A 16,654-nucleotide genomic window follows, 5' to 3' on the forward strand; every position below is an offset into this window, starting at 1 on the left:
ATTTTTTGTTTAAGTAAATCTGACAATTTCTGATTTACCATCTTCTGCAGGTCAGAATCTCCAACTTGTTGCCAAACAGACTACAACAGTAATGACGAAGATGAGGTCCAGGTAAGAATGAAGCTTAATATACTACAATCTGCTTTACAATTTATAAGGATCATAACTGCTAGCAGTTAATTCTTTCTTTGTAAGCAGTTGTATTCCTGTGTTATTTAGATTATCGCAAAATCCTATCAGGTATGGGAGATCTAGGTAAAGATGAGTCACTGTACTCTGATAAGGTTTAAAACTACCTTGACATAGCATCAAAATGCACTCTAGTCTAGACAACATCAATTTTAATATGTTTGCATGTGTTGACTAGGTGAGAATTGAAAGTGCAGGCTTAAAGGGACATTAAAGTGATGTTAAATTTTACATGTTTTAAAATCAGGTCCGTAATCTAAGCAATATTTTACAGGGACTTTACATCATCACTTCTGAAGAAGATGCGAAGTAACTTACTATTCTAATACCCCACTTCATAATTCATATTTCTTTCCTATGGCATGGAGAGTCCACAACGTCATTCCAATTACTAGTGGGATATTAAACTCATGGCTAGCAGGAGGAGGCAAAGAGCACCCCAGCAAAGCTGTTAAAGGGCAATGAAACCCACATTTTTTCTTTCATGATTTAGAAAGAGAATGCAATTTTAAACATATTTCTAATTTACTTATATTATCTAATTTGTTTTATTCTCTTGATAGTCTTTGCTGAAAAGCATATCTAGATATGCTCAGTAGCTGCTGATTGGTTGCTGCACATAGAAGCCTTGTGTGATTGGCTCACCATATGCATTGCTTTTTCTTCAACTAAGGATATCTAAAAAATGAAGCAAAATAAATAAAAGAAGTAAATTGTAATGTTGTTTAAAATTGTATTCTCTATCTGAATCGTGTGAGAAAAATTTGGGGTTTCATGTCCCTTTAAGTTAATATTAGACTCAAGAATAAGTTGATCAATGCTGCCATCTGGTGTCCGTTATTGATATCAGTTTTCCTTCAACAAAAAATCTCTCATGAGTTTATTTCTGATTGATGACACCATATATGGTTGTTTGTATATTCAAGGAGCTTAAGATTTTATATTATGAATCTTTGTGTTCTGTAAATGGGCACATTAGGGTTATCCCCTTTTTACAATAAAAAGCTGAATTTTCTACATATTTATATAGATATTCTCCAATGTCCTTAATACTCTAAGGGTTAATTGTATTTTTCTGCATATGAATCAATGCTGTTCTTTCTCACGCTGAAGTGATTTTTCACGCTGAGGTGATTTCTCTTCTTTCCTCTAAGTGAAATACATGTATTTTAACTTAAAGAAGATGTTCATCCATCAAGGATTACAGTGGCAACCTGTGGCAAAGTATTGCTACGGTTGTGGGAGCAGCATCTTATTGGTGCAGTGCCTTGCCTGATCTGATATCAGAAGAATCTACAATAGTGGAGATCCAAGATAGGATCAAAGCTCTTAATCTGGACAATACCTTTATCTGCAATGCTATCATGCAGTTAATTTGACTGGGAGCTGAAATGTCTAGCTTCACTGTTCTAGCTCGCTGAGCTTTGTGGTTTACATCTTGGTTGAGGCGTCATTTTTTCAACTAGCAAAATCTCATACAGAGATGTTGTTGTCTTTTCTACCTTCCCACAGGTGGAAGGTGAATCTAGAAAAGAGTGCTCTAGTTCCAACTACAAGAGTGTGTTTCCTAGGGACAATCATAGATTCCCTGTCCATGAAGTTTTTTCTGACGGACGTCAGAAAATCCAAACTTCTTGCTTCTTATCTTTCTCTCCAGTCTGTTTTACGTCCATCAGTGGCTCAGTGCATGGAGGTGATTGGTCTGATGGTGGCTTCCATGGACATCGTTCCATCTGCGATCGTTGCAGCTTTGCATGCTCAGTCAATGGAACGGAGACCATTCGGATTTATCGCAGAGGAACCTTGATGTTCGTGCTCTAAAATTTTACCTTCATGCTACTAAAGATTTCCCTCTGGTTAAGAAGTATGATTTGTTTTGCTTATGAGACTGCTGGACAGCAGCCTCCTGAGAGGATTGTCGCTCATTTAACCAGGGTCTCCTCATCTTGGGCTTTCACAATTAAAGCTTCTGTGGAACAGATTTGCAAGGCGGCAACATGGTCCTCTTTGCATACTTTTTCCAAATTCTACAAATTTGATACTTTTTCCTCGGTTAAGGCCTCTTTTGGGAGAAAGGTTCTTCAAGTGGTGGTGCCTTCTGTTTAGGTTCTCCTGCCTTTGTTCTCCCACCCTTTCATTCCGTGTCCTCTAGCTTGAGTATTGTTTCCCACTAGTAATTGGAATGACGTTGTGGACTATCCATGCCATAGGAAAGAAAACAAAATTTATGCTTACCAGATAAATTGCTTTCTTTACGGGAATGGAGTGTCCACAACCCCACCCTCTTTTTAAAAGATAATTTGCCAGTTTTTTTTTTTTTTTTAGTAAACCTTAGGCACCTCTATAGCCTTGTGTTTATTCTTTTTCCATCCCCATCGGCTAAATGACTGGGGATTATGGGTAAGGGAAGTTACACTTAAAGGGACATAAACAGGTTGAGATCTGTGCATATCCTAAAAGGGCTAAATAATTTAAAAAAATGTTTAAAAATTGCTAGCAAGTATTTTAAAATCATTTTAAAAAATAAGCAAAATGAATTACATAGCCTTGCTGCCTGGAGAAGCCAACTCCACCCCTCTTATCCGTGTTTAGACACAGGCATTGTATTTCAACTGAGTTCACAGCTACTAGGCATGCTCCAGCATATTATCCCTATTTTTTTTTTGCATTCTACCAAAACAACAATAGATAGAGATAAAGCAATAGAAGGAAATGTGTGTGTGTGGGGGGAGTTAGAGCTTTACAATTCAGAAACTTAAAAGAAAGGGTTAATGGCGAGACACTTCAGTATAAATTTGCAGGTAAAGTAAATATTATATTATTTTGTCTCTATCCCAACTTGTTTTATGTTACTGTAACAGCCTTGCTGTGGTGCTCTTTGCTTCCTCCTGCTGGCCAGGAGTTGAATATCCCACTAGTAATTGGAATGACGTTGTGAACTCTCCATGCCCGGAAATAAATATATTGATCAGGTAAGCATACATTTTGTTTTTTGTGAGCTAACGGTTTAATCTGTTCTCCAATCGACCATAATCTAGCCGTGCCATATGGCTAGAGCACTTATTGGAGAACCTTTAACTCACAAAAATGGCACGGCTAGATTAAAAAGTAAGTTATAGCACATCTTCATTAGAAGTGATCAATTAAAGTCCATCTAAAATATTGCTTAGATTCCGGACCTGATTTTAAAGCATGTAAAGTCTACCATCACTTTAAATACATTTCTTTCCTAAGATATGGTGAGTCCTCAGAATCATCAATTTCTAGTCGGAATATCACTCCTGGCCAGCAGGAGGAGGCAAAGAGCACTAAAGCAAAGCTGTTATATGTCGCTTCCCTTAACCATAATCCACAGTCATTCTCTTTGCCTGCGGTCCAAGGAGGAGGTGAAGTTTTGGTGTCTGATATTTTTAAAGGGTCTAGCCTTAGCCCATGTCAGTCTCATCAGTAGGGCAGTGGTGACTTTTATGCAATTGGGAACTTGTGGGGTACAATCCTCACGGCGTTTTCCCAAAACCAGGTGAGCTGTCCTACTGCCGGACAGATAAATATTAAGGTAAGTGCCAGTTTTATTTTTCTATGTAAGCAGGGAAAAATGTGACACTTATTCAGCTGAAACGCTGCAGGGGAACGTTTTTTATTATTCCTGTCAATGTGCAGGTTTTTATGGCAGTTTTTGAAGGCACTGTTAGTGTGAGGAGTTATTTATTTTATTGATGGCTCAGTGAGGATCCGTTTTTAGTAACGGATTATGTACTTTTTTGGGGGGTTTTATTGTTTGTTTTTAAGCCTGTTTTCGAGAGAGTTGTTTTTAAAAAAAAAAAAAAAAAAAAAACACAATATTGGCTTTTTTGTCAGCTATAGGACCACCACTTTTAGGGAGGTTCTGATTCCTTCATGTCAGAGTGTTTTTTTGCCGCTTTTCTTCACTTCCTGTAAAGTGAGGTGCGCATATTTCAGATGGCTCTGCTGTTTAGAAGGCTTCTTGCTGTTTTTGCTAATCTGGAATCTGGATTGTAAACAGGATAGTTTTTTTTCCTCTGTTTTCTGCGGGTTACAGGACAGGTAGGGCACCTCAGGAATTCTGATGAGGTGTAGAGTGTTGCCTGGGGTATGTTTTCTTGATTTGGTAAATTTAAAGGGAACAATTATTTAAGAACTTTTTTTTTGTTCTGTATTATATCCTTTGTTAAATATATATAGTTAGATTTTTTTTTATTTGCTTCTTTTTTTGTATTATATATCAGGAGGCTGTGCAGGATGTTACCTGTAGCTTATGTTTTGATGCCCAGGTGGAACCCCCAGTGCCCTGCATTTCCTCTCATGCTCCATCTGGGGTTACTTTGCAAGATATTGCTGCCTAGGTATCCTCTGTGGTATCTGAGGCGCTGTCTGCTTTTCCCATACTGCAGGGAAAACGCAAAAGGAAATTTAAATAAACAGTAAGTAAGGTTTCAGATCCTAAAGTGGCTAATCACATTTTTCCTCTCAAAAGTCTGAGGATGATGATTCTTCGGGTGCATCTGAGGGTGAACTCTCGGATTCAGGCAGTGTAATTCCTTCTACTGATGCTGAAGTTGTGTCCTTCAGATTTAAGCTGGAACACCTCCGCTTGTTACTTAAGGAGGTTTTGGCTACCTTGGATGACTCCGATACTACTATCGTTGTTAACCCTACAAAAGTCTAGTAAGCTTAACAAGTATTTTGATGTTCCATCTGCAGTGGAGGTATTTCCTGTACCAGACCGTGCTTATGAGATTATTGCACGGGAGTGGGAGAGACCTGGTATTCCTTTTTTTCCATCTCCTATTTTTAAGAAAATGTTTCCTATAGCTGACTCTATAAGGAGTCATGGCAAACGGTTCCTAAGGTGGAAGGAGCTGTTTGCACTTTGGCTAAGAGGACCACTATTCACATAGAGGATGGTTGTTCCTTTAAGGATCCAATGGATAAGAAATTGGAGGCATTATTAAAGAAAATGTTTTTTCACCAAGGTCTTCAATGGCAGTCTGCGGTGTGTATTGCTACTGTTACCAGCGTTGCAGCTTACTGGTTTGATGCCTTGTCTGATTCTATTCAGACAGATACTCCTCTTGAGGAGATCCAGGACAGGAGTAAGGCTCTTAAGTTAGCCAATTCATTTATTACGGATGCTTCCTTACAGATCATTAAACCGGGAGCAAAAATGTCTGGTTTTGCGGTTCTAGCTCGCAGAGCCCTTTTGGTTAAAATCCTGGTCTGCGGATGTTTCTTCTAAGTCTAAATTATTAGCTATTACCTACAAGGGTAAGACCCTGTTTGGCTGAAATTATTTCAGATATCACAGGGGGAAAGGGATCTTTTCTTCCTCAGGATAAGAAGAATAAACAGAAAGGGCGTCAGAGTAATTTTCGTTCCTTTCGTAACTTTGGAGGTAAACCCTCCACTTCCTCTGCCAAGCAGGAGCTATCCAAGGCTTACTCGTCAGTCTTGGAATAAGGGGAAACAGTCTAAGAAACCTGCGGCTGACTCCAAGTCAGCATGAAGTGTCTAGTAGGGGGCAGGCTTTCTCAATTTGCTCAGGCTGTGGTTCTTCAAGCGGTGATGCCTACTGTTTAGGTCTACCTGTCTTGTCCCTCCCTTATCATCTGTGTCCTCTAGCTTGGGTATTGAGTCCCACTAGTAATTGATTTTTCCGTGGACTCACCATATCTTAGGAAAGAAAACATAATTTATGCCTACCTGATAAATGTATTTATTTCCGGATATGGTGAGTCCACGGCCCACCCTTTATTTAAGACAGTTATTTTTTCTAAAACCTCTGGCACCTCTACACTTTGACAACAAAGAAAGAACCGGCAAGTCTCAAGGTGTAAAATTCAAAAGTTAGCTTTTATTAATGGAGAAAAAAAACACTGTAAAATCAAGTGTATTAAAATCCAAGCATGGAAAACAGCATCTTACACATTTTGGCAGCGAACTGCTTTAATCATAGACGTGCTGTAGATGTGTAGCATGTGCTTTAAATACATATCTTACAATTACATTAATTACAACCTGCTGCGATCATGAAAGGAAAAACGTCCCTACCAATCAGAACATAATAGACCTAGTTATGGGTAGCCAGCTTTTTGACACTTCAGTATGTCCACATGCTATACAGTTGCTGAAGTGGCACTTAAAGTGCCCCTTAACACTCAACCAGCTACCTGTATGAACTTTAGAAGGACGCAGCATACTGGGGGATAAGATATTACCTAGGGTCAGCCTGATGACACAAAGTCTTTCAGGCTGTCCTCAGCAGTAAGTATGGGGAGATGTTTTTTAACAATGTCAGATTTGTGTGAACTGGGCACTATAAGATGTTATAAATGTTGGTTTTCGGGTGTCGTAATTCGTATTGCGCCCTACACCTTTCCGGAATAGCAGTAACTGATCCCTGTCCAGACGAGAAACCTCCAAATAGGCTCTATCCACCACCTTTTTAGAATAGCCCCTATCCAGGAGTTGGGACCTCAAAGCTTCACTTTCTTTTTTACAACTATTTTCATCTGTGCAGTTTTGCTTTATGCGAATAAATTGGCCCTTAGCCACCCCAAAACCAGTGTGTTTGGGGTGGTTACTTCGGGCATGCAAAATGGCATTGGAAGCTAATGGTTTCCTGTACAGCTTAGTTCTTGCTGATTAAGACTCAGTGTCTTCAATAAGTAAAAGGTCAAGGTACTGCAATGAGCTTGAGTCATGGGCATATGTGAACTGTAAGTTCACATCATTCTTATTGAGATAGCTAACAAAATCCACAAGTTCCTGATGACCTCCCTCCCCCCCCCCCCGTCCAGAGGAACAGGAGGTCATTGATGACCCTCTTGTATACCATGATACTATTCCTATGGTGATTTCTATCTCCAAAGACATGGATTGCCTCTCACCAACCCATAAAAAGGTTGGCGTAGGCTGGGGCAAACTTGGCTCCCATTGCCGTACCACGTCTCTGAAGATAGAAATCCCCACCAAAAGGGAAGAAATTATGGGTCAGCAAGAAATCCAGGGATCTTACTACATCATAATTGCTGAGAGTATTCAAGGAGTAGTTAATAGCCTCCAGGCCATTCAAGTAGGGTATAGCTGAATACAGCCCCACTACATCTATAGTTAGCCAAGTACATTGTTCACTCCAAACCACTTGTTTGACACAATTTAAAAGATGTTTTGTGTCTCTTGAATAGGAGGGGAGCTGATATACAAATGGCTGGAGCAACGATTCCACCCAACTGGACATGTTTTCAAAGAGGGAACCTATCCCTGCCACGATTGGTCTACCCCTCACCTCCTCCAAGGACTTATGCACCTTGGGGAGGTGGTGGAAAATCGGAGTAATTGGATTCTCAACAAAAAGAAAATCAACCGTGTTTTGGTGTAGGATACCCTCTTCGAGACCATCGTCCAGTAATGCCAAAAGATCTCTTTTAAAAGATTCAGTAGGATTGTTTCTTAATTTTAAGTAGACATTTTCATCGCTTAGCTGCCTATTGGCTTCTGTTATATATGTTGCCTTATAGAAACATAGAAACATAGATATTGACGGCAGATAAGAGCCATAGGCCCAGCAAGTCTGCCCGACCTTACCTAACAGTATAAACTAATCTAGTTCGTAGGATAGCCTTATGCTTGTCCCATGCATTTTTAAAGTCCCCCACAGTGTTTGTTGCTACTACCTCTTGAGGAAGTTTATTCCATAAATCAATAACTCTTTCTGTAAAGAAGTGCTTCCTCAAATTACTTCTGAATCTACTACCCTTTAGCTTGAGCTCATGACCCCTTGTTCTTGAATTTTCCATTTTATGTAAAATACCCACAGCCTCAGTTTTACTAAACCCTTTAATGTACTTGAAAGTTGCTATCATATCACCTCTTTCCCTTCTCTCCTCTAAGCTATACATATTTAGGTCATTGAGCCTATCCTGGTAAGTTTTATTTTTTAGACCATGTACCATTTTGGTAGCCCTCCTTTGCACAGATTCAAGTTTGTTAATATCCTTCTGAAGATATGGTCTCCAGAACTGCACACAATACTCAAGATGAGGCCTAACTAATGATCTATAAAGTGGCATAAGAACCTTACTATTTCTGCTGCAAATACCTCTACCAATACATCCAAGCATTCTGCTAGCCTTACTCGCTGCATTACTACATTGTTTACTAAGTTTTAAATCATCTGAAATAATAATTCCCAAGTCCTGTTCCTCGTCTGTAACAGTCAGTAAAGTGTCATTGAGTCTGTAATTAACATTTGGATTTTTCTTCCCTAAATGCATTATTTTACACTTTGCTGTGTTAAACTTTAGACCCCAGTCATTTGTCCAATCCTCCAATTGTTGTATATCACTTCTCATTTTGTCTACCCCCCCTGGAACATCCACTCTGTTGCAAATTTTTGTATCATCTGCAAAGAGACATACTTTCCCCTGTAGCCCTTTGCTGATATCGCAGATAAATATGTTAAACAAAACAGGCCTCAGAACTGACCCCTGAGGAACACCACTAGTAACAGCCCCCTCTGCTGAATGAACTCCATTTACTAAGACACTTTGTTTTCTGTCCTTAAGCCAGCATTCCACCCAGTTCACAATTTTTGAATCTAGACCATTATATTGGACGACTATATTCCCACCCTTATCTGACTGTTTTATCACCAGATCCTCTCTCTTTTTGAGGATATCTAAAGCTTGTGCTTGGGTGACAGTCAGATTAGGGTGGGGTCTACACTTTTGTGTTATTTCTTTTTCCATTTTTCCTTCGGCTGAATGACTGGGGATTATGGGCAAGGGAAGTGACCTATATAGCAGCTTTGCTGTAGTGCTCTTTGCCTGCTCCTGCTGGCCAGGTGTGATATTCCCATTAGTAATTGATGATTCTGTGGACTCACCATATCCGGAAATAAATAAATTTATCAGGTAAGCATAAATTATGTTTTTTCGTTTTGTGTTTAAGTAAAACAAAAACATTCTTGTCCCACACTCTTAACCAAAAAAACAAAGCAAATTCTGTTACCCAGAGTGTTTTGCAATCAAATAGCTGATATAAACAACTTGCAGCATTTACAAATTCTGCAACCTTGGATTTAAAAAGTAAAGCCCATTGTTTTATGGATACTTAAAGGGACGGGGAAGTCAAAATGAACTTGCATGATTCAGATAGAGTGTGGTGTCATTTTAAGACACTTTTTAAATTCATTTCTATTTTCAAATGTGCTTCGTTCTCTTTGTCTCCTGTGTTGAAAAAGAATACACACATATCCTATAGTAGTGGGAGCTAGCTTCTGATTGGTGCCTGCACACATTTGTCTCTTATGATTGGGTAACTAGATGTGTTCGGTAGAAATGGTGGGTATACAAGCGCTAAAAAAGCTGGGGGAATCCTCCAGGGATATATCTCATTAGTGGAACAAATACAAATGGGTAAAAGTATTCAAAACCAAAATAGGTAAAAAAAAAAGTGTAAAAAAAATTATTAGTTGGTCAAACGTGATAGTATAAAATATATATTTAATATTGGTGAGATATATATAAAAAAAAAGTATAGCACATACTATATGCAGTAAAAAAGTACTCAATGTGAATCAATACAGTAAAAACAGTTTTGAATATTGTGCTAACAGAACACTAAGAAAGGCGGTTATTTAGAAGTAAAGTCTCTAGTAAGCAGTACGATGCTTTGCGGCACCTGAACATATAAACAAATGTCTCAACGTTTTGTGTATTGGCCTCCGCTGGTCACTTTATGGATCCAGTAAAGTGTTTCTCTTAGTGGCCTGACGCTTAACTTCTTACGATTTCTCGACTTTAGATCATCTTCTGCGATAAAGAAAAGGTATGAACTCCTATCTGTTTTAGTGGCGTCTTACATCAGGGGGCGTTGCTTGTATCCCACGTGACTCGGCAGTCGCTTCCGTATCCGTTTACAGCTGTATGTTCCATGTGTAGATTGTGTCTAATTTCCTGTGGGTTGAACTAGTATCCCACTTAGATTATTGATTATCAAGATGTGTGAGTGTGATTCAAATTATTCCTTTATACAATCTCCTCAGCTGCCATTGGATAATTGATAAGAAAGAGGAGTGTGTTCATCTAGCTGCCAGTAGTGTAATGCTATTCCTTCAGCAAAGGATAACAAGAGAATGAAGCAAATTCTATAATAGAAGTAACTTGGAATCTTGTTGAAAATTGTATGTTCTATCCAAATCTTGAATGAAAATTCTGGGGTGTCCTGTCCCTTTTAAACGTAACACTTATTTCTTCAATATTTAAACAACATATAAAAAATCTGCTTATTATTCTCAGGCTAGTCTTTGCTTTGAACACAACATTCTATATAGCATCTATGTATTGTTTAAATAGACATGATCATCAAAATGAAACTTTCATGATTAAAGTAATGCAATTCTAGTGTATTTATTGGTCCTTTAAAGATATTAGTGTAAAGTTTTTAACTGTCCCCAAAAAAATGGGTGCTGCCATGTTATAACCTAGGTTTCCTTTATCCAATTTTCTCTGCTAAGGCTTCTCAGAGTGTGCAACCAGTGACTTTGGGGAATACAGCAGTGTTAAGTCTGGAGTCTGCACTTCTAACACAAATGGGAATCCTGCAATTTGCATAATTTAATTACAAGCAAAGAGGACAAAATAACTTGTGTGCTTTACATGTTTTTTACTACATATGATTAAACATTTTATATTACAGTCTCAGAGTGTTTAATGTCCCTTTAATGTGAAGCTAAGACAGCGTTATTAGTTGTGTACTTATTACTAACACTTCTTGTCATCGGTGATAAGCAGTTTATCAGGTTTTTCTAACATACAACCTATAATTATTGCACATGTTGCCTATACCAGTCTTATTTAATTATAAAACTGTACAGTCTGGTGCTGTTACTTTGCCTGCAGATTGTTCACTAGTTGGTCTAATACTCTGGTTTTCAAACCAGGCCTCCCTAACAGGCCAAGAGCAGGTAAAATAACTATGTTTACTAATCTGCGCCTGTTAGGGAGGCCTGAGTACAGGTTTGAATAATATCTGTGTGTTTGCTACACATGGTGTCCATACTTTGCATAATTCATAATCTCTGGTTTCTGTTTATTCTGCATATTTAGTTATTCCCTGTCTATTTGTGTTCATTATTAATTATGTGTTTGTTTGGTTTCACCTGCTAGTGGTCAGATGATGAAAATACAACAACTCTGACGGTAAGAAACCTTTGTCTAATATTGCCGCTCCTTCCTTTATAGTCTATTACCAACCCAGTGATGTTCCTGACATTTTGAATTAAACAACCTTTCTTTTCATTTTTTCTTTCTTCTCTCAGGCACCAGAATTCCCTGAATTTTCAATAAAGGTTCAGGAAGCTATTAATTCCCTGGGAGGCAGCGTCTTTCCAAAACTTAACTGGAGCTCTCCTAGGGTAACTATATAACCAATCATTCATTATCACGTTCTTAATGCTGAACCAGCGTTTAGTAGCAAGTGTCTTTTAGTTGCAAGCACCCTTAGTTTTTCTTAACTACCCCCTAACCATGAAATGTAGTATTCATTTAAAAACAAACAATATTCTTATTCATAATACTTTAAGGGACATTAAGCACTAAATAAATGCTAGTTAGAATGATGCATTTATAGAAAAGAATAGTCTACGAATACCATGTAGATATATTTTTTAAAGTTTCATTAGCTCTTTGAATATTGAAAAAATATGTGTAAGTTGTTTAAATAGTGACAAGATTAGTGTAAAGTTTTAGTGTCTATAAAACAATGGGAGCTGCCATGTTGTAACTTAGGTTACCTTTTCTGCTGTGGCCAATTAGGGACAGTTATAAATAGGTCACTACAGTGTGCAGCCAATGGCTGTTTGGAATATAACAGTGTTCTGCGCTTCCATTTTTAACAGGAACGGAAAAGCTCACAATTACTGAATGGAATTGCAGGAAAAGGGGACAAAATATATAATGAAAGTATATTGCAGAGTTTCTTTTTTATATACACTATTTATCTTTTTATATTACCATTTCAAAGTGTTTAATGTACCTTTTTAATATTGAAATTACATGTATTTTAAAAAAATAATATACACACACACACACACACTGGATATAAAGTATACACACCCCTGTTAAAATGTCAGGTTTCTGTGATGTAAATAAATGAGACATAGATAAATCATTTCAGAATCTTTTCCACTTTTAATGTGACCTATAAACTGTACAACTCAATTGAAAAACAAACTAAAATATTATATTAGAAGGAGGTAAGTAAACAAAAAATACTAACTAAGGTGCACACCCTCTTATAACTGAAGATGTAACTGTGTTCAGAATTAAGCAATCACATTCAAAATCATGTTAAATAGGAGTCAGTACAAACCTGTCATCATTTAAAGTGCCTCTGATTAACCCCAAATAAAGTTCAGCTGTTCTAGTAGGTCTTTCCTGACATTTTGTTAGTCGCATCCTACAGCAAAAGCCATGGTCCGCAGAGAGCGTCTAAAGCATCAGAGGGATCTCATTGTTAAAAGGTATCAGTCAGGAGAAGGTTACGAAAGAATTTCCAAGGCATTAGATATACCATGGAACACAGTGAAGACAGTCATCATCAAGTGGAAAAATATTGCGCAACAGTGACATTACCAAGAACTGGACGTCCCTCCAAAATTGATGAACAGATGAGAAGAAAACTGGTCTGGGAGGCTGCCAAGAGGTCTACAGCAATATAAAAGGAGCTGCAGGAATATCTGGCAACATTTGACAACAATCTCCCGTATCCTTCATATGTCTGGGCTATGGGGTAGAGTAGCAAGACGGAAGCCTTTTCTTACCAAGAAAAACATCCAATCCTGGCTACATTTTGCAAAAACACATCTGAAGTCTCCCAAAAGCATGTTGCAAAAGGTGTTCTGGTCTAATGAAACCAAGGTTGAACTTTTTGGCCATATTTCCAAAAGATATGTTTGGTGCAAAAACAACACTGTACATCACCAAAAGAACACCATACCCACAGTGAAGTATGGTGGTGGCAGCATCATGCTTTGGGGCTGTTTTTCGTCAGCTGGAACTGGGGCCTTAGTCAAGGTAGAGGGAATTATGAACAGTTCCAAATACCAGACAATATTGGAACAAAATTTTCAGGCTTCTGCTAGAAAGCTGAACATGAAGAGGAACTTCAACTTTCAGCATGTCAACGACCCAAAGCATACATCCAAATCAACAAAGGAATGGCTTCACCAGAAGAAGAAGAATAAAGTTTTGGAATGGCCCAGCCAGAGCCCAGACCTGAATCTGATCGAAAATCTGTGGGATGATCTGAAGAGAGCTGTGCACAGGAGATGCCCTCGCAATCTGACAGATTTGGAGTGTTTTTGCAAAGAAGAGTGGGCAAATCTTGCCAAGTCAGATGTGCTATGCTGATAGACTCATACCAAAAAAGACTGAGTGCTGAAATAAAATCAAAAGATGCTTCAACCAAGTCTTAGTTTACGGGTGTGCACACTTATACAACCATATTATTTTATTTTTACTTCCGTCCACCTAAAAGTTTTCAGTTTGTTTTTTAATTGAGTTGTACAGTTTATAGGTCACATTAAAGGTGGAAACATTTCTGAAATGATTTATCTGTGTCATTTTTTTACATCTCAGAAACCTGACATTTTAAAAGTGGTGTGTAGACTTTTTATATCCACTGTGTGTGTGTGTGTGTGTGTGTATACATATATAACATAAAAGACTATGTAAAACCGCGCTAGCCTATGTAACCAACAATGTATGTATGTATGTATTTATAATAATATTAGTTAATATCATATACTGATAAAGTCCAGAAAGTTCACAGGAATTAATGTATTCCAAAGAAAGGCAGCAGATCCAAACAGAAAGTGAAGATTCCCTGGTAATCTTCACAAAGCACAATATATATACAGCAAAAGACTAGTTGTTAGCGCCTTACTTCTGTGATCATTGAGGACAAAGATGACTGTACATAGTTGTGGGGTAATAAATCCCCTATCACCACACACTTACTTCTGAGTACCTCAATCTATATGAGGTAAGTAGCCGCCGTATATTCAAAGAAGCCCAGCTTGCTGATGTCTCCAGGTCCGCAGTGCAAAGAACGGCAACCGGAAACAGTTGCTCAGCTGAGGTGTCAACACAGGATCCTCCTTATTTCGTCTTTTCTTTGCTTGTTCTTTTTAACTTAATTTGTGAAGAGTCCTTTATATTTATATTTATATATATATATATATATATATATATATATATATATATATCTATCTATCTATATATATATATATATATATATATATATATATCTATCTATATATATATATATATATATATATATATATATATATCTATATATATATATCTATATCTCTATCTATCTATCTATCTCTCTCTATCTATATATATATCTCTATCTATCTCTCTCTATCTCTCTCTATCTCTCTCTCTATATATATCTCTCTATCTATCTCTCTATCTATCTATCTCTCTATCTATCTCTCTATCTATCTCTCTATCTATCTATCTATCTCTCTATCTCTCTCTCTATATCTCTCTATCTCTCTCTCTATATCTCTATATCTCTCTCTCTATCTCTCTCTCTCTATCTCTCTCTCTCTCTCTCTCTCTCTCTCTCTCTCTCTCTCTCTCTCTCTCTCTCTCTCTCTATCTCTCTATATCTCTATCTATATATATATATCTCTCTCTATATCTCTATCTATATATATATATCTCTCTCTATATCTCTATCTATATATATATATATCTCTCTCTATATCTCTATCTATATATATATATATCTCTATCTATATATATATATATCTCTCTCTATATATATATATCTATCTCTCTCTATCTATCTCTATCTATCTCTCTCTATCTATCTCTATCTCTCTCTCTCTATCTATCTCTATCTCTCTCTCTCTATCTATCTCTATCTCTCTCTCTCTATATCTCTCACAGTATAGAACATATATATATATATAATATATATATATATATATATATATATATATATATATATATATATATATATATATAAAAATATAGAACAGATATACAGGGAGTGCAGAATTATTAGGCTATTTGTATTTTTGAGGATTAATTTTATTATTGAACAACAACCATGTTCTCAATGAACCCAAAAAACTCATTAATATCAAAGCTGAATAGTTTTGGAAGTAGTTTTTAGTTTGTTTTTAGTTATAGCTATTTTAGGGGGATATCTGTGTGTGCAGGTGACTTTTGTTAAGTTGCCTAATAATTATGCACAGTAATAAACAAATATATACCCATTTCAATTATTTATTTTTACCAGTGAAACCAATATAACATCTCAACATTCACAAATATACATTTCTGACATTTAAAAACAAAACAAAAACAAATCAGTGACCAATATAGCCACCTTTCTTTGCAAGGACACTCAAAAGCCTGCCATCCATGGATTCTGTCAGTGTTTTGATCTGTTCACCATCAACATTGCGTGCAGCAGCAACCACAGCCTCCCAGACACTGTTCAGAGAGGTGTACTGTTTTCCCTCCTTGTAAATCTCACATTTGATGATGGACCACAGGTTCTCAATGGGGTTTCCGATCAGGTGAACAAGGAGGCCATGTCATTAGATTTTTCTTCTTTTATACCCTTTCTTGCCAGCCACGCTGTGGAGTACTTGGACGCGTGTGATGGAGCATTGTCCTGCATGAAAATCATGTTTTTCTTGAAGGATGCAGACTTCTTCCTGTACCACTGCTTGAAGAAGGTGTCTTCCAGAAACTGGCAGTAGGACTGGGAGTTGAGCTTGACTCCATCCTCAACCCGAAAAGGCCCCACAAGCTCATCTTTGATGATACCAGCCCAAACCAGTACTCCACCTCCACCTTGCTGGCGTCTGAGTCGGACTGGAGCTCTCTGCCCTTTACCAATCCAGCTACGGGCTCCTCCGTCTGGCCCATCAAGACTCACTCTCATTTCATCAGTCCATAAAACCTTAGAAAAATCAGTCTTGAGATATTTCTTGGCCCAGTCTTGACGTTTCAGCTTGTGTGTCTTGTTCAGTGGTGGTCGTCTTTCAGCCTTTCTTACCTTGGCCATGTCTCTGAGTATTGCACACCTTGTGCTTTTGGGCACTCCAGTGATGTTGCAGCTCTGAAATATGGCCAAACTGGTGGCAAGTGGCATCTTGGCAGCTGCATGCTTGACTTTTCTCAGTTCATGGGCAGTTATTTTGCGCCTTGGTTTTTCCACACGCTTCTTGCGACCCTGTTGACTATTTTGAATGAAATGCTTGATTGTTCGATGATCACGCTTCAGAAGCTTTGCAATTTTAAGAGTGCTGCATCCCTCTGCAAGATATCTCACTATTTTTGACTTTTCTGAGCCTGTCAAGTCCTTCTTTTGACCCATTTTGCCAAAGGAAAGGAAGTTGCCTAATAATTAT

General features: G+C 37.7%; 1 protein-coding gene across 1 annotated transcript in view; it reads left to right on the plus strand.

Moving 5' to 3' along the window:
- Positions 1-16,654, plus strand: part of CDC123 (cell division cycle 123) — a 336,138-nt gene that overhangs the window by 27,999 nt on the left and 291,485 nt on the right. Inside the window, exons 3-5 of the mRNA XM_053719163.1 lie at positions 51-111; positions 11,379-11,411; positions 11,531-11,626. Coding sequence (XP_053575138.1) covers positions 51-111; positions 11,379-11,411; positions 11,531-11,626 — 190 coding nt within the window. The remainder of the gene's footprint in view (positions 1-50; positions 112-11,378; positions 11,412-11,530; positions 11,627-16,654) is intronic.

Source organism: Bombina bombina, chromosome 6, assembly GCF_027579735.1.
Source record: "Bombina bombina isolate aBomBom1 chromosome 6, aBomBom1.pri, whole genome shotgun sequence".
NCBI classification, from domain to species: domain Eukaryota; kingdom Metazoa; phylum Chordata; class Amphibia; order Anura; family Bombinatoridae; genus Bombina; species Bombina bombina.